The sequence below is a fragment of the Carassius auratus genome, chromosome 5, assembly GCF_003368295.1.
Source record: "Carassius auratus strain Wakin chromosome 5, ASM336829v1, whole genome shotgun sequence".
Lineage (NCBI taxonomy): Eukaryota > Metazoa > Chordata > Actinopteri > Cypriniformes > Cyprinidae > Carassius > Carassius auratus.
In genome coordinates, this window is record NC_039247.1 from 16,646,464 (window position 1) to 16,673,928 (window position 27,465).

General features: G+C 37.6%; 1 protein-coding gene across 1 annotated transcript in view; it reads left to right on the forward strand.

The window, feature by feature from the left end:
* Positions 1–3,973: 3,973 nt before the first annotated feature.
* The window catches only part of LOC113078678 (rho-related BTB domain-containing protein 1-like), a 29,627-nt gene continuing 6,135 nt past the window's right edge, over positions 3,974–27,465 (forward strand). The window contains exons 1-9 of the mRNA XM_026251015.1: positions 3,974–4,002; positions 11,723–11,924; positions 12,499–12,602; positions 16,192–16,377; positions 16,782–17,583; positions 17,702–17,921; positions 19,391–19,509; positions 26,839–26,989; positions 27,346–27,434. Of these exons, the coding sequence (XP_026106800.1) occupies positions 3,974–4,002; positions 11,723–11,924; positions 12,499–12,602; positions 16,192–16,377; positions 16,782–17,583; positions 17,702–17,921; positions 19,391–19,509; positions 26,839–26,989; positions 27,346–27,434 (1,902 nt within the window). The remainder of the gene's footprint in view (positions 4,003–11,722; positions 11,925–12,498; positions 12,603–16,191; positions 16,378–16,781; positions 17,584–17,701; positions 17,922–19,390; positions 19,510–26,838; positions 26,990–27,345; positions 27,435–27,465) is intronic.

Genomic DNA, 27,465 nt, shown 5'->3' on the forward strand with positions numbered 1-27,465 from the left:
TGTTGCACACTGACAGCTGGCCTGAACTCACAGTGTTAACATACTTGGAGAGTTTGAAATTGTGCATTGATAAGAAAGTGTTGCCTGTCCCAGTGTTGTGGAAATATTCTCTTCCATAATACGCCTGTCCTCTGCCTGTCTTTTGCCGCTTTTAAGGTTTCAAGATTACAATAATTTTTTTGACCTGATTAACAAAAGCGGACATTGCCAAAAATGAATAAACAGTCCACATACATACACAAACATATATATATACATACGTATAACTGGAGAGAAGTCTGATGTTTTCTCCGGAAGGACCAGTTATGACATTTTGATAAAAAAATTTATAAAAAATTTAATTGAAACGTGCACAGGTGAATTGTTTACAATAAGATCTGTAATATGCATTTAGAAAATAGATTTCCATTTCATGATGACTTTAATTTTAGTGCCATATTACAGCATTCACACTTTAAAAATACAGAAAATTTCTTTATATTAACAGTATATTATGCTGTATATTTATGGATTTTATTTTAAGGGTATAGCACCATTTTAATTAATTGCCATGAACTGTATTTAAGTGTTCTTTCTTTTCCGCCTTTCATTCTACACGCATTCCCCTTTTCTTTAGTTTTATCTACATTGCTTTTCTAAACCTTATCCTTGTTTAGAGGTTCTGCACACAACCTCACAAGCCTCTCGCATGGCCAACACCATGCCACTGTTTGTGGACTGATACCAGGAAACCTCCCCCTGTTCTCAGAATGTCAAATTCTTCTTTTTCTCCAAATTATTTGCATTAAGACTTGTTTAGAGACATTGTGTTCATAGTGCTAAATCTTATCCCTTCTTTAACAAAAGCACAATAACAGTTTGTCTGCTGGTATCGCTATACTGATGTAGTGTTGTCCTACGACTTCCTGTTCATGCCATTTTGTGAATCAACTTCATTGCATTTATGCTCCTTAAAAAGATTCCCCATTGTATAACAGGTTTGACCTACTTTGCCTAGTCTGAAGCTGAATATGTTTGCAGTAGAAAGTGTTACGCATCCTGTTATGATAGCTGAACATACTGCGGGAGCATGTAAACACAGTTTGTAAGGGCCAGCATCTTACATATACAGTGGATGCATGTTAGCGTGTTTATGCCAAGTGAGAGTATGTGTAAGTTTGTTTAAAACATCCACAAGCCTCAATAACAAACATAGCTCCACTCGGCAGGAGACACTTCATAATGTTCCCCAGGCTCTCCCTTTATCCACCCAGTCTAATTTATGTTTCTGCTCTCAATTTCCTTCGCTTTGCAATGTCATAGTGTCAGTATAAGAAGCCTGACTGTAAATTACAGGTTCAGACACTTTCACTAACCTCAACTTATAATACATCATTTCATTTAAACCCTTTCATAGACAAATCTCACAATGCCCACATGTTCATAGCTCTGAGTTGCACGACTCACTCAACTTTCCATCTCTCACTCTCATTCCGGGGGCTCCAGAGGGGCCACAGGGGCATCACTTTCTCAGGGCCCACTGCTGCACTGGCACTGGCATGCCTGCTAGAGTCCAGCTGGGTCTGAGATGGATGGCAGAAAGGGCTGTATTGACTGAAGTGTGGGAACAGGCTCTGTATGCCTGTGACTGACATCGCTGCCAGGCTTTATGCAGTGACATCATGGTCAGACCCCATTCTCAGTCTGGATGTTTGAGAGAGAGTTTTTTTTTTTTACGGGCTCATTGTTTCAGTGAATGTAGTCCAAATCTCAATACTATAAAAATGGGAACAGTATGCTGTTTAGCGATCTTTTCTCTCTTTCTCTCCACTTTCTAAAGGTCTGTGTTGTGATTTATACCAGTAGAAATCACTAGAGGTCAGTATTCATTACTTTCTGTGTCTATTTTAGCAAATTACAGAGGCAAACATATCAACGAGTTCCCCTGACACTATTATGCCATAAAATAATACGTTACTACAAGACTCCCGCTACTACAATAATTAACGATCTTGTACTTCTGCTGAAATCATAATGGAAATAATAATAAAACAAAATATAAGTTAAGCTTTTAATCTGTATCTTTTTTATTAACACAAACTGGTTAACATGTTAAACATTAAATGGGTAAATATATCCGACAAGTAACCAGATATGAAACAAATTCACAGAATCTGCCAATACAAATGTTTTAGATCCTCTAGCAATTGCTGAGAGCCATTAAATGTTTTAAATGGCATTAAAACGTCTTAATATTGTTTGCCAAAGCTGAACGCTGATTGCAGAAAAAATAACAGTGTGAGCTCAAAGATGCATGTATAAGCTAAACTTATGTTTTTTTTTTTCTCCAGTGCAAGAAATGTTAAACATAATGTCTTTAGCAGATGTAACATTAGGCTTATACTGTAACTTTTTTAATAGGCTATAACATTATTTTAAATAAATGTAAGTCCCCCTAATGGGTGCACACACACACACACACACACACACACACACACACTATGTAGTAGTTCATGCTTGGTGTCAATTTGTATCCATAAAAAAAAAAAAAAAAAGATTCTGTTAGGTGCAAGATCCTGCACATCATTTTTATGTCATGCATTTATTGTACAGCTGTCACCCTTATGTGGAAATGACACCGTTAATTGTGAATAGACAGCATTTTAGTTTTACAATGTTATCACAGTTTTCAGTCACGTGACTGCCTCGAAGACCCGCGGGCAGAAAAGCCTGTCAATTTTCCATCTGTTTCCATTCCACAGATATTTAGATAATCTCTAAAACAAAGATAAGTGAACAAAATGCATGTTTTGGCCATTTGCAATGCATATAAAACACCCACCGCTATATTTTAACTAAACGTTTAATGTTTTATGTGAAACACTTAAGTGACTTTCGAACAGTATATTAAAAGATCAAATTAATTACACACCTTTTAATGATGCGTACAGGCAAGCAGATGACCGTGGAATATGAACGCAATGCGCTAAATGGTGAAGTGTTCTCTTTATAACGGTTTGCTATGGGAAAACATTTCATGTGAAACGTCGCGTTGATATTCTGGGTTCATCTGCTTGACTGTGCAAAGTATGCATCATCATCGAGGTGTATACTGAATTTGGACTTTAAATGTCTCTACCGTAGCCTACTACATTACCCCCTAAAATAATTGGCGGTCATCGGACGAAAGCCTTCTTTTGTCCTCTATGTGGGCGTTTCTGGAAGTGTGTTTACATCACGTGAAACTGTGAATTACGAAAAAGAAAAGTGTGCAATGAAACACTGCAGTGTTCCGGTCTGTAGTGACGAATGTGCAATGTGTGACTGAAACCTGAAGTTACGCGTGCTATCCTAATAAAATAACGTCATGAATATCTGGACCAGTGATTCAATGTATGACACCAGTTTTTCAAACATAACTACAGTCCGTTCTGCCGTAGAAAACGTTTTGTAACCGCTTCTCCTGTCAGTTTGAGTCTAAACAAATGACTGGTAGACTGTGGGTTAACGGGCCGAGGCGACCGTTCCAGACGGGGCGGGGCCATTGGCTGCTATGGATTTGATTGGCTGCCGGTCACAGTTACATGGATTCTGGGCGAGTTCAATTTACGTGACGCACGAGTAGGGGCGTGTCATTGGCGAAATCAGCTGTAGAAACAATAACACAGAGACGAACGCCCCAAAATGAGAGCTTACCTATAAATGTCAGTAATTTCAGGAGAAAGAGGAATCGTTGAAAGAGCGAGGGATAGATGTAGCACACGTATCGTTTGAGTGTCTTTACTGCATTCTGCAAACTTGTTTCAGGGGATCTCTTTCAGCTCAGCAGAGAGCGCGAGTGTGAAGATGTTTCCTTTGTGTCAGCCGTGACACGCCAGCGACTTGAACACAAAACAGTCGCGAGTTTTCAAGAGACGCCTCGGTCATTTAACGGTTTAATTTGATCTCCTGCACCCGGTTTAACGGGAGCCAGGAGGGAACCACGCGGACTGGCATGTGGGTCAATTCTGAAAGCGTCGGAAGGTAGGGTGGAGAAATTGCACTTTGTTTCACCACGCGACAATCGTGCAGCATTTATCTGCAGCTTCCCAATAACCGTTGCATTTTTAAACTCAACACTGCATCAAAAACGTCTAGTTAAAACACAGTCACACTAACCACCGCCCATCCCAAACGCTTGATGTTGGAAACATGGCAAGCCGTTTTAACATGAATTCGCTCAAATATTTAATTAGAATTACTCATTCATTCATAAACTAGTACTAATCAGTGTCTTCAGTTAGTCACCACTCATGCATTTCAACCGTAAGCCTTTTCTACTAGTCACTATCTCAGTTTTTTTCTTCTTCTATGTACTCATCTTGTTTATTACACGGTAATATATATCTCTGTTGTTATTAACATTTTGCTTTTAAGTAATCACAATTGCTGTTTTAGAATTGATAGAATCACAGAATTTATGTAGTTAAGTAAAACTTTTGTGGAGATGGAGGAAACTGCTTGTGGAAGTTTTGCAATAAAGCGAGATGTGTCGAAAAGGTGCCACAATCATAAAGACAAAGAGAAGAGCTAGGTTGAAATCGTCTCAATTTTAAACATACTGGGAGAATGTTAGAAAGCTGCTAACACACTAGCTAACATGTAAACAAGATGAAAATCGGCTGAGATTCTCCTTATGCTGCAGCCAGATTTCATAATCGGTTTGGATTCTCCTGTAATCTGAGCCCAGTTTATGTTGTCTTCAGTTAGTATAGTAAAACTGAACTACTGGAATACAAACTTGCACTTATGAGCACTATCAAAGCAGGTATAGGTAACGCAGTAGATGATATCTGAACCACAGAATCCTATCCATCAAATTTTTCAATGCGTGAGCAAGCATTTTTCCTACGACTTCGGACTCTTTACCCACTAAAAATATATATTAATAAGAATACCAGTGGAGTAAAACTAAATTAGTAAAACTATTTGTGCTACAAACCAGTGTTCTTAGGATTACTTTAATATATAAAATAGTATGATTACAGAAACCTTCTGCATAACAGACTGTTTTGAACAGCTAAGTGATTGCTAGGCCTGTGCAGTTAATCACATGCAATTGTCATGCATGTCTCATTGGTGAAGTTGGTTATTGCATAGATTGTCAGTGATTTACAGCTCTGTGTAGTAAATGTGTAGCGTGATGGAGCTTAACTACTAATCACAGAACCGGCTTTACTAATTGCACAGCCCAAACATTGCACGTTAAAAATGGCAGCACCCACTCTTACATTAAAAATAAGGTGGATGTGATTAATTTACAAACATAACATGCAAAATAACGTAGAATATATACTTGCCACTGTTGGGATGATTGTTAGTATATAATGAAGTAGAACAAGTATATAATGAATAGTTTCTAATAAAATGTAAAATAATTCTAGTCACTAGTGGAGTAAGTACTAATAACAAAACAGTAGATACAGGTTAGTCTTAAGGAATAAATGCTAAAATGGCTTGTCATAAGAAGTGTGTCTTTGTATCACATAGAGGTTGCTGAAACTCACCACCTCTTCAATTTGACCAGTTCATTGATATGCATCTTCTCAGTCATCATAGTACTGTGTTTTATTTGTGTATGTATTCATTTCCCACTGCACACTCTGATTCGATGGCGAGCATGGGCTTGGCTCATCTTTTCTTGCATCTTTCTCTCTCTGTTTTAAATGAACTCGCATTTCATTCACTGGCAGTCCGTTTCATCTTAAAGCGAGAAATCCTCTTACTTAGAGAACTCACTACTGGTTTATGTTTCTCAATGAAGCACATTCTGAATGGGTGCTGAATTAGGGCTTCTTAGTAGTATGAATAGGGGTTTGTCAATGGAAGGTATTTTACACAATGCCTTTAAACCTGATCTAATTGCAGGAAATATCTTGAGCATTTGAATTCTCTGAAATTCCACCACAATGCTTTTTTTTTGTTTTGTTTGTTTCTTTCCATGAGCCATGTTCTCATGTTAATGCTATTGTGAGATCTTACTGATTCTTTGTCCATTATAATCCAGGGACAAAATGAAGCGTTTTAGTCTTATGCTGATTCAGCAGTCATTATTTTATCATGTGACTGCTATTTTGTTCAAACATTACTTGTCAGCAATCAACTGCTGCTATACACTCATTACGTCTGTCAGCTCTGTCATGCTGTTCAGTACTTGATAACACAATTGTGGTGTGCTTTCTGCTTTTGCTGTGACTCACATCTTATATTACAACTTTAAGCAAGCTTTTTTTGGTATGCTCACCTTATCTGACAATATTTGAGTGACGTTTTGATAATCATGAGACAAATTGAAATACTATGCAATCATCCACGGAAAAAGTGATCTTAGATAAGCCACCACTATCAGCACTGTTTGAATAAATGTACTTCAGCTGGTCCTTTGAGAGCTGAAGCCTTTTTTCTGTGGCTGACTTTAATGAGTCTCTCATTGCTGAGTTTGCTCTCAGGGGTAAAGGTTCGGTTGTATTTATAGTGCACATGACAGCTTAGGTCCATAGGACTCATGACGCTGTAGTCCATGTGGGCCACTGTGCTAAATAGTTAAACTCTTTCTTAAGATTTAATTTGTGGGACACTTTGTTTTTGATCATCATGACTTGAGCACATCTCACTGTGTAATTGTAGTAAATTGACATGAACTCATATGCATATAGTGTAAACAGAAGGAGTGTGAGAAGGCTGCAGTTGTAAATCTATCACTTCAACGATCATGGGAAAATGTTTTGGACACTTATGGATATTTAGGTTGCACCTATAGGTGCATCACAATAAATTAGAATGTCATGGAAAAGTTCATTTGTTTCAGTAATTCATCTCAAGTTGTGAAACTTGTGTATTAAATAAATTAAATGCACACAGACAAAGTAGTTTAAGTCTTTGGTTCTTTTAATTGTGATCATTTTGGCTCACATTTAACAAAAGCTCACCAATTCACTATCTCAACAAATAACAGTACTTCATAAGACCAATAATAATAATAAAAAAACAAATTGTGAGTTGTTGGCATCCTGGAAAGTATGTTCATTTACTGTACATATACTCAAAACTTGGGAGGCTCCTTTTGCTTTAATTACTGCTTCACTGGCACTGGCACTGAGGTGGTCTGGAAGCCCAGGTTTCTTTGATAGTGGCCTTCAGCTCATCTGCTTTTTTTAGTCTCTTGTTTCTCATTTTCCTCTTGACAATAACCCATAGATTCTCTCTGGGGTTCAGGTCTGGTGAGTTGAAAAATCTATAATTGAAAAAAAAAACTATGATTGGGGTTGTTTTGTAGATGAGTAAATCTTCATAGAAAATAAACACATTGCAAGCATAGATAAATATAATAGAAGAAAGATACAATCCAATTTAAAATAACACTGCATAGTCTTCACTGTACAAATTAAATCTATCTAATTAAATCTTTTGCTGTTTGATTAACATTCATGACACAGAAAGCAACAGGAACATAAACTGCTGTGAACCAGTATACTGTTACACATCCGTTTTCTTTCTCAATTGTTTACCTTCACCTAAGCTGTAAGCAACTTTGCTTACTTGCAGATACATGCATTTTGACATCATTTTGCAAAGTGTCATTTCAGGCACAAATAGACAAAGTGAACTGAATTCAGTGTTCATGTGTTTCTGCATGGTTCTGTGTGTGAGCACAGAAAAGAGCCCATATTTTACACCTTGTCACATTCAAATGGTTTAAAATCGCTTGAATATTTAAACCGACAGGACCTAATATGCATGAAAATTATGAACCTTGATTGTATGATGGTTAAACTTTGCAATTAATCCAAGAACCCTGGTACCTGGTCTATACAGATTAACGATCACTATACTCAATCAGTGCTGAAACGATATATCGTGCATCCCTACATTATAATTTGAAACCCTACAAACTAGTTTTTGTCTAATGTTTTGCTGTAAAAAATTTTATATGTGCAATATTTCTTTAAAATAATTATACATTTTGTTATAAAATGAAAAGACATTCGTACATTAAATGTGACTTAAGCATTCAGACCTTTTGCGACCACTGCATGTGAAAACGTGGTGCTTTGGTTAGCTCAGTGTTTTCTAGAGGACAGTACTTTGGAGTGGTTGGGTATTTGGAAACACTGTGTCAAGTCTGGTGCGCAGAAAAAAGCTGCTCTACTTTAACCTGTTTATTGGCGGGCAGGAGAACACCAACGTTACGTAAGATGTCTGCACTCATGGCAGAGCCTGTCTTTACGTTACACATCCCCTCTTTAAATACTTATAAATTTGCCTTTATAAACATTCATGCAGACAAGCTCAGGGCGAAAAACCTGGCATGAAGCATTAGCAGAAACTGCAGAAATTAGGTTACTATGACAGGCAGGGGTTAACACCCAGTTTATTTATGGGTTAGGGTCGATTTAGATTATATATTTGGATGTGTTTTTTAAGGGTAGAGCTTTGCAGGTGCTCTCTAAGAGCAAGGGTTAGTTGTGGATTCTGGTTATGTTACGGCAGAGAGAGCAGCCTTTGCCACTGGACCTATTATGTAACACACACACACACACACACACACACACAAGTCTCTACTGCATGGCTGTTTAGAAAGACAGATGTACAGAGAGGGAAAAGACGGTCAAACTTACTGAAAAATAGTCTTGGTTGAGATTTATCTAATGAGGAGAAAATATTAAGAATATTTAACTATTTAAAATATTTGGTTTGAGTCCATATTTAAATTTTAATTGAGGTAAAATTAAATTTTGCCACAAGATAATATGTGGAGATAGAAAGCTTAAATGCACTATGCAAAATGATTATATCCTATCAAAGCAGTTTATTGTTCATTACCATATTTGTTTGTGGTGTGTGTAGTTGGTCCACTTGCTGTGATAGTCTTCTCGCTGTATACCTACCTACATATCCAGATACACACACACACACACACACACCACACACACACACACACACAGGTTAGCAGGACTGAATACAAGCAGACAAACTGTTGTGCGGGCCATACAGTGTTTGTGAATGGAGTGGGCGTCTGCCACGCGTCTCATCCCTCTCTTTCTTTCTTTTCTCCCTCATTCTCAGACCTCACCTCCCACTGTTTCTATCACTGCCTGTCACTAAAACAAGCGTTAGTGTGGCACACTGCACGTCTCATTCCCCATGACAAAACACTGACTCACTCAACTGACTCTGCTAAAAGCTGCATGAGACAACATGTCTCTGGTATCATTGCTTTTATTATACACATTTGTTTGTGTGTGTCACAAAAGGAAAATGTATAGTCAATTTGTAGACATTCTCACCAAGTGTTCTTAAAAGGTCAATCTAAAAATGTCAATTATGTCATTTAATCACCCCCATTCTGATTCAATCCTTTTTTCTTGTTTTATCTGAATATCTTGACATCTGTTATATGACAATATCGTTTAAAAGTTTGGGATCAGTAAGATTTTTGTTAAATATTTTCCATGTTGTGTTGCTTAATATTTTTGAGCAAATTATAAATTTCATGATACATTTTTTCAGTATTCTTTGATGAAAAGAGTTCAATTATTCAGAATATAATAATTTATTTAAAAATAGAGGTCTTTTGCGACATGATATATGTCTTTAATGTTGCTTGATAACTGTACTCATTCCTTTAAAAAATTAATTAATTAATTAATTACTAACCTCAAACGTTTCAATGGTACTGTTAAAAAAATTATAAAAATCTAAAATTTGTGTTCAAAAGAAGAAGGAATGTCATACAGGTTTGAAAATACAGTATGATAAGTAAATGATGACAGAGTTTTATTTATTTCAACGAACTATCCATTGAATTTAATTTCCCCCATGTACAGGAATTTGTAATATAGCTTTTTAAAACATATTCAAATAGAGCTGAATAGTGGATACATTTTGGTTGTTTCCTTAATATATATATTAGTGGTCGACCGATACTGTTTTTTTTTTTGACCAGCGATGCCGATATCGGTGCAAAAGCTGCTATAAAGCTGATATAATTTTTTAAAAATTAGTATTTATATTTAAGAAATTTTAAATCATTTCACAATGGATTAAAAAATAAATTTGTATAATAAGCAGACTTATACTTTAGATGACAAAGTATTTTTCACAAATAAATATTTAATAAAAATATAATCAAAAAGTAAGTAAACATATATATATATAGCATTTTTAATATGCAGTCCTAATCTTCACCTTTATTACATCCTCTGTGCATGTTGGCGACTCTCACAGAACAGTTATAAAGATTATTGTTAGATAACACAAAGATGTAAGATTTGCAGCTCAGCTTCATCAGCCTGTTGTGTCGCTGTTGTTGTGTAACCTGTGAAAGAAGCTTCCTTCAGAGCACCCCCACTGACAACAGTTCTCTGAAACCTCCTTCACTGATCCAAAATCTCAAAGCTGGCTGTAACATTGCCCTCATGAGGAATTAACTGAGCACCGCTGCTCTAGATTAAACGGCTCTTGACCTCAAGTATTATGGGACATTTGTGAGTTTGCTAATCATGGTCAGAATTGGCACCTTGCTACTCAGACTGGATTGAATGAATGAGAATCATTTTTAGAGCCCAGCATGTCATTGGAGGCCAGAACTGTGACGTCTTTGTCAGTCGAACAGTAAACAGTGGCTGTATGAATCTTTCATGAGCTCTTTTTATGGAACGTTAGCTGACTTGGACAGCAGAGCTCAGGGCGGCTTGTAATATAGATCGCTGTATCACTTTAGCTGTATCAAAAGAATGCACTGCTCTTTGTTGACCAAGGGTTACGTTTCTCCAAAACATTTGTATTTAATTTCATATGTCCTCTTTTATTATAATGGTGTATTAATATTAATACATTTCTTTTTTTACAGCTATATGTGCATGCTCAAATGTATGCGTCTTTCTGAAGCAAGGCAGTTCATCTCATTGAACAAATGTCTGCATTCATTACATAACAAAAATCTGTCATTGTTTTAGGGAAAAAAAGGATCTCACATTGCTTGCTTTTGTTTGAACCTAAAAGAAAACTTGCTAGTTGTCATGGATATTAAGTTCCAGTCATATGTGTTGGCACGCTGGTCTCCTAATGGTTTGTTTCAGCTGCATCCCTCAGCAGAGTCGTTTTCTTCTTCTTTTCTCTGCAGGGAGCTGCCGTCTTGATACCTATTTTTCAAGTCATTGTTTATGCGAGTGTTTTTGTATTAACAATGTTTGTTTCGGTATCCGGGACAACGTGTGCATATTAATGCTGTCTGACGTCTCTCATACAAATCAACATTTGCCACTGAGCTTCGACTTAGATTTAGGTCGATTCTTCTAAGACTTTCAAAAAAAAAAAAAAGAAAGAAAAAAGTGCAAGATGCACTTGTTCACATCGACTTTGAAACTAACACACTTTAAGATGCTCTATAGCCAAGTGCAGAACTGTGTTGGCTGTCTATGTTGTTCCTTCCTCAGACAGAAATAGCACCTGACCCAGATTTTTGTTTCAACTTTGAACATTTTGTGAATGAGTTTTGGTGACGCCATTCATTATTGTGGATGTTGATTTGAGTCAAAACAGTGAATGTACCAAATTGAATGTTTTATTATTGTTTTGTTATTTTTGATTCATTATTAATTAAATATAAATTTATTAGAAAAAATGAGTTTTGTTATCTTTTTCATCAATACAATGATGATTAGCAGCATTTAAACTGCCTCTCTCTTTCTATGTTTTTCAGGGCCCTCTCCATGGATATAGACACAGATTATGAGCGACCGAATGTGGAGACCATAAAGTGTGTGGTGGTGGGTGATAACGCGGTGGGCAAGACCCGACTGATCTGTGCCCGTGCCTGCAATGCCACCCTTACTCAGTACCAGCTGCTTGCCACCCACGTGCCAACTGTCTGGGCCATCGACCAATACCGTGTGTGCCAGGAGGTGGGTAGACCTTTGGCATATTGTGTACATGTTGAAGAGCATTAAGTGTTGACAGAAATACTGTACTGTATCTCATTTATCGGAAGTCTAACACTGTACTTACAGTCAAATTAAAAAGTACATATAAAGTAAACATCACAATGGAGTACAACCTGTTTAACTGGTGCATTTATATACTATATACTTAAGCTTGTATAAAATAGTTAAAATAAAAGGGAAAAATTAAAGTGGTAAAATATTCCATTTTATATAAATATTATAATACAATTTATTTAGTTGTATATTTGCATGCATGTGTGTGAGTGTGTATAGCAAGCAATTAATATAAATATAAAATAAAATATACTAATAAAATATGTCAAATATGAATTCAATAAATACAATTCCAAAATAAAACATTTCCTGTAATGTTAGCTTTACCAGGCCATCACTGGCAATGAAAAAAAATCAAACAAACTACAATTTTTTTTAGTATTACATTTAAATGACATTGCAGCGATAGTTATATGAATATAATGTGTTTGCATTGGTGTACTGATAAAATTCAACAATTCAACAAAAGTATTTTGTATAGGTGCTGGAGAGGTCACGAGACGTGGTGGACGAGGTCAGTGTCTCCCTCAGGTTGTGGGACACATTTGGAGATCATCACAAAGACAGACGCTTCGCTTATGGCAGGTCAGTTACACAATATGGAGCTGGATTTGTCTCCTGATATGCGTGTGTTAACCATTAGGTCATGGCACTAAACCCCTTGATACAAACACACTTGATGTCCCACAATAAAGTTGCTCAGATCAATGTTCCATTTGATTGTTCTGGTATCTCTCCACTCTTGGCTGTGGCATGTGTTGCCCTGCCAAGTTTTTGGTTATTTCTCTAATCCTCCCAGCTGGGAAGGTAATGTGCTGTAATCCTAGCCAAAGAGCACTGCATGGAGACTCTTATTCTCGGCGCAGTGGAGGATCAGTGGATCAGCAGTGGTGCTTTGGCTCAGGGCAGTGCAGCAGATCACAGCAGCCACTGAGCCAATAAGGGATATGGGTCAGAGAATGAGGGAGAATGACGCTGTACCTAAATGCTTACAGTTAATTTTGTTGCATTAAATACACAGTATCAAACAATATGGCATTTGCAAAGAAATTGTGCTATTTTTTTTTTTTTCTTTAATTTTTACATATGTATGAGAACAGTTTCCCATATTTTTCTGAATCATATTTAAGATTTTCAGTAAATGCTCATTTGTTTTCTAAGAAAGCAAACTGGAACTGAACCTGTGGTATTTTGTTACCAGCTCAGATCTTTGACCACACAAAGTACTCACACATTAGATAAACTACCATTTAAAGGTTTGCAGACATTTTTATGTAAAACAAACAAACAGCCATTACAGTACTCCAGTCCTTCAGAAATCATTCTAATATGCTAATTTGCTGCTTGAGAAGCATTTCTTATTATCATCAGTGTTGAAAACAGTTGTGCTGTCTTATACATTTGTGGTTTGATGAACTTTTGACCATTTGATGAATATTAAGTTAATTTAACAACATAATAACGTTGTGAATGTGGTGTGGTTTTAGAATGTACTTGTGTAGCAGACAGAGAAGGAGAGCGGATGAAATCTGTGTGAATGAATCCACAGGATGTGTGTCTGTGAGATCAGACACGTCCAGTGTGTGCACAGTGCTAAGGCAGATGCAGTCAGCTGATAAAGCACTATAAATGGTGGTGCCCTGTTATGGAAACATAAAATCAGGTGTCCTTCACCGCTGGTGTCTACTTCTTAAGCTAACTACTCACCCACACAGACACATTTAACATTTCTTGAAAATGTTTATCAGAGCCTAGCTGAGTCCATTAATTATTTGTGAACAAAAATGGACAAAACGCATTGTGAAAAACAAGTGAAATGATTCAAACTTTTAGAAATATCTGGAGGAACCATGACTCAGTGGGGAAGCCCTCTTCCATTGGCTAACACATATTTATACATAAACATATGCATATCATAAATGCATATATACAACAGCAAAAAAGTAATTCTGACCAGATTAGTATATCATTGATGGTAAAGTATTATGCTATTTCCATTGATGCCATCACTGTACTACAGTTTTTTTTATGTTTAAATATGCCTGTGATCAAGAGAGTGTAGTTAAGCATACACATCTACATAGTAGTCTTAGTAGTAGTCTACATAGCTGTACAGAACACCACACTTACTGATTATATAACACAGTCCTTTTATGACCCTCAACACTCACTTTTACAGCACACGTGGTTATTATTCACTGAGAGATGGTGAATGATTGTGGGTAGATCTGTAGATGTGTTAGTCTGTGTGTGTGTTTTGTTTTTTATTTGTCTTATCTCGGACCCATTTCCACATATTCTTGCAACATTCCAGTGTTTAACATACACGTATGTACACTAATAGAAACACAGACACTGGGTTGTTGACTTTGACCTCTGAAGGCTGTTAGCCATTTGCACATATAGCTTAGTGTGTCTTAGTTTAGTAAAGAGTATTAAGGCCTATTCACATGAAGCATGGTAACTATAAAAACAAAGATATCATTGAAAAAATTGTTCACATCATGTCTAGAGGAACGATATCATTGGAATCACTTTCATAATGTTTTTTTTCTAGCTGATCAATGATGAAAACAGCGGAATGGGCCTTTAGCCCATGCAGATCATTTATGGGCAAACACATTGCAATATCAACATAATATACTGTTACAGGGTGAATGAGATGAGAGGAATGCAGATCCATCTGCAACGCTTTATTAAACAAAGATGTAGTCTTGAAACAGGCAAGATTCTGACAATGGCAAACAGGTATATTGAGGGCAAGACAAAGATTAGTTTGGTAAACAGTCAGGGGTCCATGGAGGGCGAACATAATCCAGAGGGTGAGGCAAATGGATAGTCCACAGCAGGCAAGAGTTCTGGGGCTGGCAGCAAAACAGACAAAACGAGGAGACAGGCTGCGATACAAGACTTGGGTAAAACAGGCCAGATCAAGGCGAGACAAAGACTAAGATTAGGAACTAGGCAAACTCAGAATAGCTCCGTAACATTACTATCACTAACGTAGAGATAAGCACAAACAATACCTGAATGGTGGTGGTTTATATAGTGTGTGTTATTGGTAGCAGCTGTGTATGATTGGTTTCAGGTGAGCTAGTGATTAGTGCAATGGAGCATGGGAAATGTAGTCCAGGGTGATGTGTAACAGTCTGTGTGGTGTGTGTCAGTATAATGGGAAGGCGACCTCTGGTGGCAAGCAGATGGAAGTTCATGGACAGGATGCGTGACACATACATGGAAAAAATTATTAATAGTTATGATTGTCAACTTTGGTAATGTTATGTTTTCAGGGAAATTCCTTTGATTAATCATCACACATGAGTAGATTGCCAATAATAAAATAACTTTTTAAAGAAAATCCCTCTAGATTTTCACTCTATGGTGTCAATAAGTATTTTCTGGAAAGATTAAAATATTTTAGAAATGTCTGAGAAACATTGGCTGTCATATTATATCTGTAAACATGCACAAGCGCACTTTCCAGTGTAAATGCATAACTGTGATGAAATCTGCTAGACCAAGTATGTTTACATCACAACAACAATGCAGTGCTCCATTAGTCATTCTTGTGTAGCTGGTCTCACATGATAAGCTTGTGAGTGCAGCTGTGAAATATGACATGGTCGGACAACTCGCTATTATTAGACTAGTGCTGGTAAGAGTCAGACGAGATGCTTTAATGACTTGCACAACACATTCACTGGAAGAGCACACATGGATTAATACATACTCAAGTTTGTTCATGCATCTGGAAAAATGGTCTTACAGCAATTTTCATAAAAAAAAAAAAGACTGATTATGATCAGTGAGCACTGGGCAGTGATCTTTGAATCTATTCAAAAATCCCATTATGACTGAATGTAAAAGACATAACTTAAATAGTGGTAAATAAATATAATTTTGGTGTACAGTAATGGCATAAGTAACACTTGTGTATTGAAAAAAAAAAGTCTGGTCTCATGACGTTTTGAAAGCAACGAAAAGATTTAGTAGCTCACAGTATTTTTGTTTGTTCCATTTCAGTTTTTATTCCAAAAACAGTGATTCACTGTCCATTTTAACGCCTCTGTGTAGGTTGATTAGTGTCCAGGGTTTGCAAATTTCTTGCCTGTTATATTATACTTCGGATATATTCTCTTACACTAAACCAATTTCTTTCTCTTTGTGTGTTTAGATCAGATGTAGTAGTGCTGTGCTTCTCTTTGGCCAATCCGAACTCCCTGCGCCATGTCCGCACCATGTGGTTTCCTGAGATTAAGCACTTCTGCCCCCGCACCCCAATCATCCTGGTGGGCTGCCAGCTGGACCTTCGCTATGCTGATCTGGACGCTGTTAACCGGGCTCGCCGGCCTCTGGCCAAGTACGGACCACATCCTATACCCAATCGTATCACTTATTCTGTTATTATTTTTAAACTTCAGTATGAAAAGTGTTCAGAAGCTTCCGTTTTGAGAGGATTATTGTATGCCTTTATATATTTGTAGTCAGTTATGCATTTGCTGCACTTGCCTTTGATGGCTTGTAAATAACTCCTTTAATATATAAAAATTATTTATATTTATATGTTTTTATTTTAAAATGAAAAGGTAAAGTTGGACCTGTCAAATTGGGACAGAAGTCTTCCAGTGGCATGTTGTTTCTGCTGTTTTTACAGTTTGTTAAATAATTATTGACATTTGAAAGAATGAGACTTTTGAATGGTAGTTTATATATTTTGCCTGGCTTTAACAATGCTTCTGCTTCTTTTTAACCCTCTCCTCCTAGACCCATCAAACCCACAGACATCCTTCCCCCAGAACGAGGCCATGAGGTCGCTAAGGAACTTGGCATTCCATACTACGAAACAAGTATTGTCGCTCAGTTCGGTGTAAAGGATGTGTTTGACAATGCTATCCGTGGTGCACTCATCTCTCGACGCCACCTTCAGTTCTGGAAGTCCCATCTAAAGAGGGTTCAGCATCCCCTACTCCAGGCACCGTTCCTCCCCCCCAGACCACCACGGCCTGTGGTGGGCATCCCGGATCCTCCTCCAATGGATGGAGAAGGTCTAGACTCTCTTTTCTGCCAGCCGTTGTGTGCAGATGTCCTGTTTCTACTCCAGGCGGGTGCCACTCGTCTCTTTGCCCATAAGGTGTACCTCGCCACTTCCTGCTCAAAGTTCTATGACCTTTTCACTATGGATCTTGGAGCATTAGGGACGGAGAAGGAGGGTGAAGAGAGCTCAGAGGGGAGCGAGGAAGAAGAGCAGAGCCGAAGAGGAGCCAAAGAACAGGCTGGGCGTACCAAGAGTCTGGACATTGATAAGGAGGGGGAAAGGGGCACCAGGGGTTCAAATAGGCTGCTCATGTTGCAGCAGGGCTCACTGAGGACTTCACAGAGCGATAACGCTCTGCCTGCCAGGGGCCAGTGCTCTGTGGGACCCCTGGGAGCAGGGCGTGCTCTTTTGGGATGGGGACGTGGTTTCTTGGGGGTGTACCTGGACATGGTGGATGACCCTGTGACAGGTCGGCCTAGACTCATGACAGTTGTGTCAATGGATGATCTCATTCAGAAAGGGCCTTTCCAGGTAAGAACAAACTTAAGTGACACAATCTATAGCAAGCTATAGCATGTTTTATAAGAATCTCACTTGATATATCTATGAAATATCTATGTCGTGTTATCACTTCTCTCTGCTTTTTCAGGCAGTGCTGCAGTACCTTTATACAGGTCACCTGGATGAGACACGTGGGGACCTGATGCAGGTGGCCACCATCGCTGAGCTTCTGGAGGTCTTCGACTTGCGTATGATGGTGGCTAATGTCCTGAACCGTGAGAGCTTCATGAACCAGGAAATCACCAAAGCCTTCCATGTGCGTCGTGCCAACCGCATCAAAGAGTGCCTGAGCAAGGGCTCCTTTGCTGGTATGCAATCTGAAATCAGGGTCAAGCATCACATATTACATATATATATATATATATATATATATATATATATATATATATATATATATATATATATATATATATATATATATATATATATATATATATGTGAAGAAGCATTAATGAAGGATCTGTCTGTCTTGTAATACTGTCATAATCTAAATTCATACTTGATAAGAGTCAACCTAAAACTTTTTTAACAACCAGAACACAATGCTGCATACAAGGAAACTCAGTTCATATAAATTATTACCCTGCTCTCTGGTCTCTCCTTTTACTACGAGAAATTGAATCAAGCCTTTTCTCCAATAATAATAACCTTTAACAAGCAACTTAAAAGCTGCTGTTGATGAGAGAGTGATAAACAATAAATGGACAGTTCTCAATTATTTAGCTGTCCTAATGTATGGTGCAGATTCCTCAGGAAGTTCTGGGGTTATTGGGTAGCCAATTCCCATTACTTGTCAGCGTCACATTCTAAAGTTTAAAGAAAGTTTTTCTTAGTGACACCATTGACTTGAGTCTCATTAAGTTCTATTCTCAATTCCAGAATTCAGTGGAATTGGAATAGAATAGTTCATACTCTAGAGCAGTCAGTTTAAACAGTTTGTTTTTCCTTTCCTTCATTCAGTTTTTTTATTTTATTTTTATTTTAAGGAAATACCCAGTGGAGTGTTTTAAAATATCCCTTCATTGCTTTCAGTGAATATTTGCATATTTGTGGATGTGTTTGCTTTTCTGCCATGTGGTTTTCTGTCGCTTTCTCACTGTTGTTGTCATGTCTTGTTGTCACGTGCTGTTTGCATGTTTGTCATAATTAACCTTTTTTCAAAACTCTCCACTCTGCACTCTCCACTTACACCTGTTTATTTCATTGCATCATCTGCAATTGTCATAATCTTATTACCCAACCATGAAGGTGCTTCTCTCATGTTTGAAAACCAGAACGTTTTTCATCTCCATAGTGGCCTGAAGACTACTTGTAGATTCCCAATGGGTATGCAGAAGTTTATGAACTGGATCATTAGAGATCTATTTGCTTCCCCCATAGAGTTGAATTCTGCACTGAATTTAATAGGTGCTTTTTTGTCATCATGCCTTTCTGTATACAGCCACAGTATACAGCTAAAAAAGACCTATTCAAAAACATCAGTTGTTTAACATAATTAGTCAGCGACATTAAACACGTGGAGTCATAAATGTCAGTCTCTAAAGAATTTGCTGCTAAAATATATTCACTCCCTATATGGTCCCAGTCTGGCCCTCCCTTCACATTTTTCTTCTTATTCTTATCCTTAGTTAATCTTTCTATTTATCATGGGTCTGTGTGTGTGTGTGTGTGTCTGTCTGTCTCTTCGTCTGTCTCTTTGTGTTCGTCTGTCTGTAGCTCTGTAGCCTCGACTCTGTGACACACGCCGAGATGTGTGCTCTTTTCCTCCTGGTTTTAGATGTGGTGTTTCGATTGGACGATGGATATCTGCCAGCCCACAAGCCACTGCTCATCTCAAGCTGTGATTGGATGGCAGCCATGTTTCGTGGATTCTTCATGGAGAGCTACACTGAGGAGGTGAGCGAGATCTATCCATCTGTAGCAATGCATATAGCTTCCAAACCAAGCATCTTTCTATTGGCTCTATCAGTAGTCTGTCATTTAGAGGTTTTTTTATATTAATATATTTTCCTGGACAAGGTAGATCAGGTAGGTTATTTTTTCTGTCTGTATTTTTCTTATTTCATTGCCATGATATGCGACGCAGCTGTCTATATACGATCCATTAACTACTGTGTGTTTAAATTTAGATGATTGACATTGGACAATTTTAGCCATTTCAATTTTGTCAAAATTTAAGAAGTGTATTTTGTCTTACTGCACTGACCTTTCTTGAAATAAATGAAAAAATCTCCCAAATGAAAAACTCCCAATGCAGTAAGACAAAATGCACTTCTTAAATTTTGACAAAATTCCACTGACTAAAATTGTCCATTGTCAATAGTTTAGCGAATCTAGCAATGCATACAGGTAGCTTCCAAACCAAGCATCTTTGTATTGAAGTTTTTGGTAGATTACTTTTTGATTGAAGCTAACTAAAAACTATTCCACATTTCTCAAAGTTTCAAATTAGTCTCCGTCACCTTGATCCTTCTTACCCTGGAGCTCTGACAGATCCAACTAAAAAAGTGGCACAGGTAGTTAAAAAGTAGGCCACCTCTTTGACAGCCTGACCCACATTAATGCAGCTGCGACAGGAGACCATCTCATCCATATAGATGAATTTACAGCCGCAAAGTACTAAACAGGGCTCTAAGGGGAGCGCCCCAGGCAGACTGATGCTGAGACGTTACAGGAGGACCTGTGCCAGCGGGAACACATGCTGATATATATCTGCTTTGTGTCTGTGCTCACATGTTCAAGAGAAGCAAGCTAGAAGTGGTCTAGAAAGATTTATTTGCAGTGATTAATGTTGTAGAGCAAATTAAGGATTTGGTCTAGTATTGACATTATTTAATCTATTTTAATTATCTAAGTTATTTGAATGTATATTAATATATTTCCCAGACAAGGTAGTTTTTCATTGCCATGTAAGGTGATGTTGCAGTCGATATATCATCCATGAACTACTGTGAACTACTGTGTGTTTAGATTATGCACTTGCTCATACCAAAACACACTCATGCCTTTGTGTGGGTGTTTTGGTACATTACTTAGTTTGCAGTGACAGGAAGTGTGTTAGATTGGGCACTTCCTCTATTCTTTTCTTTAGCACAATCATGCTAAAGTGAACAGGAAGTCTTTGTGTGTAAACTTTTAGATTATTGGGCTCAAAGGGGAATTTTTCAGTATTATTCAAATTGATTTCATATTAAATAACCACACGATAACCTTTCCACACAGTTTTTGATTAAGTTGCACTTGTTTTCTATGGAATTATTTAAAAATATCACTAGTGATGCACCGATCATGATTTTTCATGGCCGATTCCGATACCAATTTTTTTTACAAGCAAACTAGCTGATTCCGATACCGATTCCCAAAAAAAATTTCTTTACACAACAAACAAGATAGAAGGAAAGCATATATAAACAAGATGTTTATTTGGTATTTAATGGGCCAAACTGGCTTTTGGCTATTGAAAATAATGATCGTAACCATCTGAATTTAACGGCAGTAACTGCACAGTATGTAGCCTACATTCAATAGATGGTACAGACATCAGCATTTAGCTTTTGTTTTTGAATTGGGTTGAAACTACAGAGAACTGGCCTTAAATGAAAACATTAACTGTAACATGTGAAATTAAAGGTAACAACTGCATAGTTCTACAGTCCAAACAACACAATCAACACACATTCAATAAGATGTTTCTTAATCAGCATTCAGAATTTGTTTTAGTTTTTAAATTTGGTTTAAAATTTAAAAAAGGTCTTTACCAGTGAAACTAAATAAAAGTATGCTTCATAAATAAATTATTCCAAAATGTCAAAATCAAATAATGTTGGTGTGAATAAAACAAAGATGTAAAGTGTTTCACTCATCCAATTAAAAAAAAAAAAAAAAAATAGGGTAATGATTCATGTCTAAATTTTTTTACTTGAGCCAATGAACAATAAATAACTATTGGCTCAAGTAAAAAAAAAATATAGATGTGAATCATTACCCTAATTTTTTTTAATTGGATGAATGAAACACTTTTTTTCAGTGTGCTGCAGCAGGTGAATTTTAAATCAAATTATGTCAATGTAATTTTAAGGTAAAAAAAAAAAATCATCCTATACAGGAATTATATTTACTTTTCAAACGTGTATAAAAAGTTCTACTTTACAAAAAACACTGTTTAGTCCTTTTCGTTTCTAACCCAACACGCGAGAAGTTGAGCTGAACATCCCTTCACTGTCTCTGCTTGTGCAGGGTGTCGACAGGTACAGTCTGCTCGCGCAGGGTAAGGGGCTCTTATTTGTGCGTCAGTACACCAACGGCTGTTCACTTCCTGCTGTCTGTGCCTCAGACATGTAGCTCTGCACTTCCAGTGCCCGTGTCCTGCCCACAGATTTCGAAATACTTCCACACAAATGACATGATAGCAAATGATTACAATGCACACAGGTGCACTTACGGAAAAATCAGTCGAAAAAAGACAAAAAAACGGCTGATTGCCGATTACGTATGTTAAGCAAAAACTGTCCGGTTCCGATTTATGGCTGGTCAACCGGTGCATCCCTACATATCAGTTTCAAATTTAGCTCATGTCTTTTTCATCCAAAACAATTAAGTCGGGTGTCAAAGGTAAGGTTTCGCTGTTTTCCTTTCTGAGGCCCATCTCACATACACAAAACTCTATCCAGGTCTATCCCATGCACGCTCTCTGATTTCCTTAGGCTACCGGCTGTCAGCTCAAGTTCTAGAAAGACAAGCTCTCTAAGGGCAGGAACTCGGGAGCAAGCCGACCAACACCAGAGGTAGAGAGACAACTGGCTGGGTTATCGGTGTCCAGGCCTGCCAGTGAACAGGATCACCATGTATTACATTACAGGCATTATAGGGAGCTAGATTTACAGCCCAAGTACAAACTGATGCGGGAAATAGTATGCTGGCTGTTTTTCTATTCTGACAGCATCAGCTGAGAATGTCACATGGAGATCAACACAAGGTGGTCCAAGACAAGTAAACTTGGTTCTGCTTTGACAAGCTTGACATGCTGTTTGGTCAAATTTAGAATTTTAAGGAGTATGACAGTTTGGTATACCTGAGTTAAGACATTCATTGGTCTAGCTCTGCATATCAACGGCGGGCTTTCCTATGTTCCCCATGTTTGGTGTGGTCCCTGGGTTGTCTTTTATGTCCTATTGTGCTTAAACTGTCAAATACACAAAAGTTTGTTAAAAACTCACATAAGTTGCAAAAACCCTGTCAGTTAAGTCTTTGAAGGTAAATATCTGGGAAAGAAATTGCATGTTTATATTAGATCTGTGTATTGAGTGACAGCACCGTAGTATACAGTACTTATACAGTCTATGCTGTTAATATGATCCTAACAATAAAATAAAACCAGAAAATCATTCACTTCTCTGAGCTGAATATCCTCTATAGCTTTAATAAAAAAAGGTCTTAACTTGAATGCTACAGTGAAATGTAATGTTTCTTTTTACAGATTCTGCAAATGGCTTGTTCTGAGACACTGCTTTTGATTTATGGGAATTAAAAAAAGGAGCAGGTGGATTTTTATCATTAAAGGGGTGGTTGTGTACACACACTGCAAACACACATTTATGTTGAAACAACACATAAAAGTGAATTTTGCATAATAATTGTCCTTTAATGCAAGAAGTTTTAGTGTGTTTTCAGTAGGAATCTCAGTAGGACTTCACTAGGAGAGAGAGATGTGTTGTTTGGTGGTCAACTCATAGCAACCAAAAATCATTGTTTTCAGTGTAGTGACTGGTTGTAGTGAATACTATTTTTAGAATGAGGTTGTGAATAGAGTGAGCCCTTGTTTCTGTTTATGCGGTAGTCGGCACAGAAGGTGTTGTATAACCAGATATAAAGTCCTTACAAAACCTCAGGGTGGCAAATATTTATAAAGTTTCATTGAGCTGAGTAAAGCTGATCGTTCACCCATAAGTGGATTTTTCAGTCTGTACTCGAATGTTTCTTGTGTACAGCTGCACATTATTGTTGCCTCAGTTTGTGACGCACAGAGTCAAGAGTTGTCCTTGATTGATCTACCACATGTAAGCTTTACTATTCTAGTCCTGTGCAGAAATATCTCTCAAGGTTTTTGAGGCTAGGCAGCATAGACTTATTACTGAAGACAACTTTTCAAATCCAAAAGCATCTACACTGCTTCTGTATCTAAATGTTATTTAAAGGTCTTTTAATGTTGTATGTTTACAATACATGAAACTCAATGTAAGTACACTTCAGAAAGTCTGTTTTTTCTCTGTTGTTTTGAACATGCTGCTTTTTAAGGTTGGAAGTGTCTGGACATACGAGAGATGCTCAGGTGTCAGAATTCTTTTCAGCAACATCATATTTCTGAGTGTGATTGGTGTAAGACTGAGCGGAAGCTGTCACATTTTCCCTTTGATACAAAGATGAAGTGAAAACAGAGACGATTAAGGTGGAGACCATGGTTGCGATGTGCATTGCAGTTGTTGTTGAGAAAAAGTCTGGTTGCTTTTGATAAGCGACTACTTCCTCCATAGCACACATTGTCTTGGGTATTGACCCCATTTTCTTCTCATGGTCATTGCATTGTTTTTCTCAGTTCTTCTTTTCAGTTTGAAAATTAATAATCATTTTGCGATTTGTTAAAGGTTACATTTATTGGTGCATTCAGTAGTTCATTAGCTAGCATGAGTATTGCTGTCCTTTATATACTTGAAGTACTGATACCTCAGTGATGTTAGATCTATCAACGTGGAGCAGCATGAAAAAGAAAAAGAAGCAAATCAGACACCATTTTCTCCGTCATCTTCTGGCTTCAGAGCTTTTCTGCTTCTTTGGTTGTACAGATATTGATCTTCCAATAATAAGTTTGTTCCATTGTTTATTTTGTGATCCCTGCATCATCAAGCAACACTACACTACTTGCATATACTGTATACAGAGACGGTAACCAGTGAGTGTGAGAATTCTCTCTGACATGGAGTGAAATATTGTGAATCACATCATTTCAACATGAGCAAATATATTCAGGGGGCAACCCTTTAGCCATAATGAGCAGTCCTATTTACACTGACATTCTGTTAATTGGCTTTGACAAAGACAGGTGAAGGGCACCGCTGGGCTTCTGAAGTACCGCTGGGTGTCATCTTGTGCCCCCCAACCCCCCAATGTATCATCTCTGCCCTATAGATTCTGTGTCACCTTGTGGCCCTTGTTCCCACAAACTCCTACTTGTGTGGCAAAAGCCATACATATTTTGTTATGATATAGTTTTTGTGGTTTGAAATCAGTTTAACCCGTGACTTACTAAGCTAGAAGCAGAATGTCTGTCCAGTTTAGGGTAAGTGGAAATGTGTAGTCATTCCTGAATTGGATGTATGTAATCAATTTTATTTGAAGCATTATAAAAATCATGTTACTCATGATGAGCCCCATTTATATTGCCAGTGATTACCGCTTCACAAGATAAAGACATCAGTGCTAGTGGTTTCTAGGATGCTATAAGCATTCAGTCCTCAAACAGGGTAAAGCTAGAGGCAATTAAATTCACTGTGTCCTGTCCTAATTCACAGAGGAAAAACGGCTTAGTCTGAGCGTGCCCAAAGCATAAGGAGACGGTTGCCATGGATTGATTTACAGACTCTGTACTTTTCTCTTTGTTTCCCTGCTGAAAGCTCTCCCCTAATTCCTTGGCCATTCCTTGGAACTGAAAGAATAAGCATGCTTTTGTTTGCTCTCTACTCTCCAGCCAAAGCAGAGTCAAAACAACAGCTCTTCTACCTTTAAGCTTGGGTTTATGTGATTTTGGTTATGAGTGGTGTTGGATGTGGGCAAATTATGTCATGTGGCCTCCAGGGATCTCCCAGTGTCAAGTATGCTCCTAAATTCACCATAATGGTACAGTGGCGGTAAAATTGCTACTTTCTGCCAAGGATGATAAAAGTGGGTTGTATTTGTGAAATGCACTACTGTTGAAGTGTGGGGTCAGTAAGATTTTTGAATGTTTTTGAAAGAAACCTCTTATGCTATCCAAAAAGAAGCTAATATTATGCTGATATAATGAAATATTATTACAGTTTAAAATATAAAAATACAATTTAATGTATTTTCAAATGTAATTTATTTCTGTGACGGCAAAGCTGAATTCTCCGCAGCCATTGCTCCAGTGTCACATGATCCAGAAATCATTTTAATATGCTGATTTGGTGCTCAAGAATCATTTCAAAGTTGAAAATAACTGTGTTGCTTAATAGTTTTGTGAAAAACATGATTATTGTTAAGGATTCTTTGATGAATACAAAGCTAAAAATAGCATTTATTTGAAATATAATTTAATTTTTTTTGTCATTTAAATGTCTTTTACTGTCAATTTTGATCAATTTAATGATGGATGAAAATGTTACCTAAAAAAAACTTACAGCCTTGTACTAACATGATATGCATCCATTAATTAAAAGCGGGAGAATACAGTATTTTTATTTTGTAAAAAAAAGTTTTATTTAGATGTTATAAACACCATAAATTGGTGCACCAAGTGGTTGTTTTGAATATGTACATAAGTATCCTTTTATGCATACGCTGATAAAATATGACATATCGATATATGGGAACTGAGTCTTCCTGAATGTTGTGTATTTGTTCTGTAAAGCATTTTGTGATCACTGTTAGATGATGACAGTCTCTCTTGTAGGCTGGCTTGTTGGCTCTTGTTTATGCAGAGGCCAGGTTTCCCGTAGCGACAAGCCCACAGAGTTATTTTTCCACAGCTTTAAGCTGAAACTGTCAACGATTTCACACAGTGCTTTAATCACATGAAGGATGAAAGACCCCATGTGGAGGCCGCTGCCCTCGACCTTCTATCGCTCTCCCAGACCCCTTCCTCCACAAGCCTTCCTAGACACATACATCCCTTTCTAACTGCTTCCTTGGCCACTTCGGGTCCTGCCATGTCAACACGAAGGCCTCCTCTAATGGTCAGCGGCCAGCGCACCATGCAGTTCTCAATAGGGGAGCGCTACTGAGCAGATTGTTTCATCCCTGGATCAATCTGCCTCTCCAGTTTCCATATCCTGGAGATGAGCTATGAATAAACATTTCTCAGCATGGGTTATGAAATCTGTTCACATCAACTTTTCTCAACGTGGGCTTTTGTTATTAACTGTGAACTTGAAGCATTTAGGCTGTTTTTTTGCTAATCACCATGTCTTTTTCTTTCTCCGTTTCTCTTTTTAGGTCTCTATCCCCAACACCACTTGTGCCTGCATGAGAGGCGTTCTGGAGTTCCTCTACTGTGGTGTGTTAACACCTTGTCCTGAACTGGAGCCAATGGACCTTATAATATTAGCCAACCGCCTCTGTCTTCCTCGCCTTGTAGCTCTAACAGGTAGTTTAATAAAGGCTCTATGTTTACCTGAAGGCAGACTGCGTATAATGACTGAATAATTCTATGGTCAATCTAGCTGCCATGGACTAAAATGTTGGTAAATATTACTAATGGTAGTATTTAAACTCATCAATTCTACTAGACGTGGCACTGGCCAACAATTTGGAAAAATAAATAAACCAAATAAATATTATCTACAGCTAAACTAAAGCATGTTGTATTTGTTAAAATACACCAGTGAAGGTGAGACATGTTGATGATTTTGTTGTTATGGAGTATTTTGCAAATAGTTAACCATTAAGCTCATTGGCTGACGTATTAACACTCACTGTATGGTGTTTTGCCATGTTCTACAGAGCAACATGCTGTTGAGGAGCTATTGCAGTTGTCCGTTAAAGGGGTGGACATTGATGGGCATGTGCTGGCCTATCTGGAGACGGCTCAGGTAACATTAATAAAGATGAAGCAAACAAAGC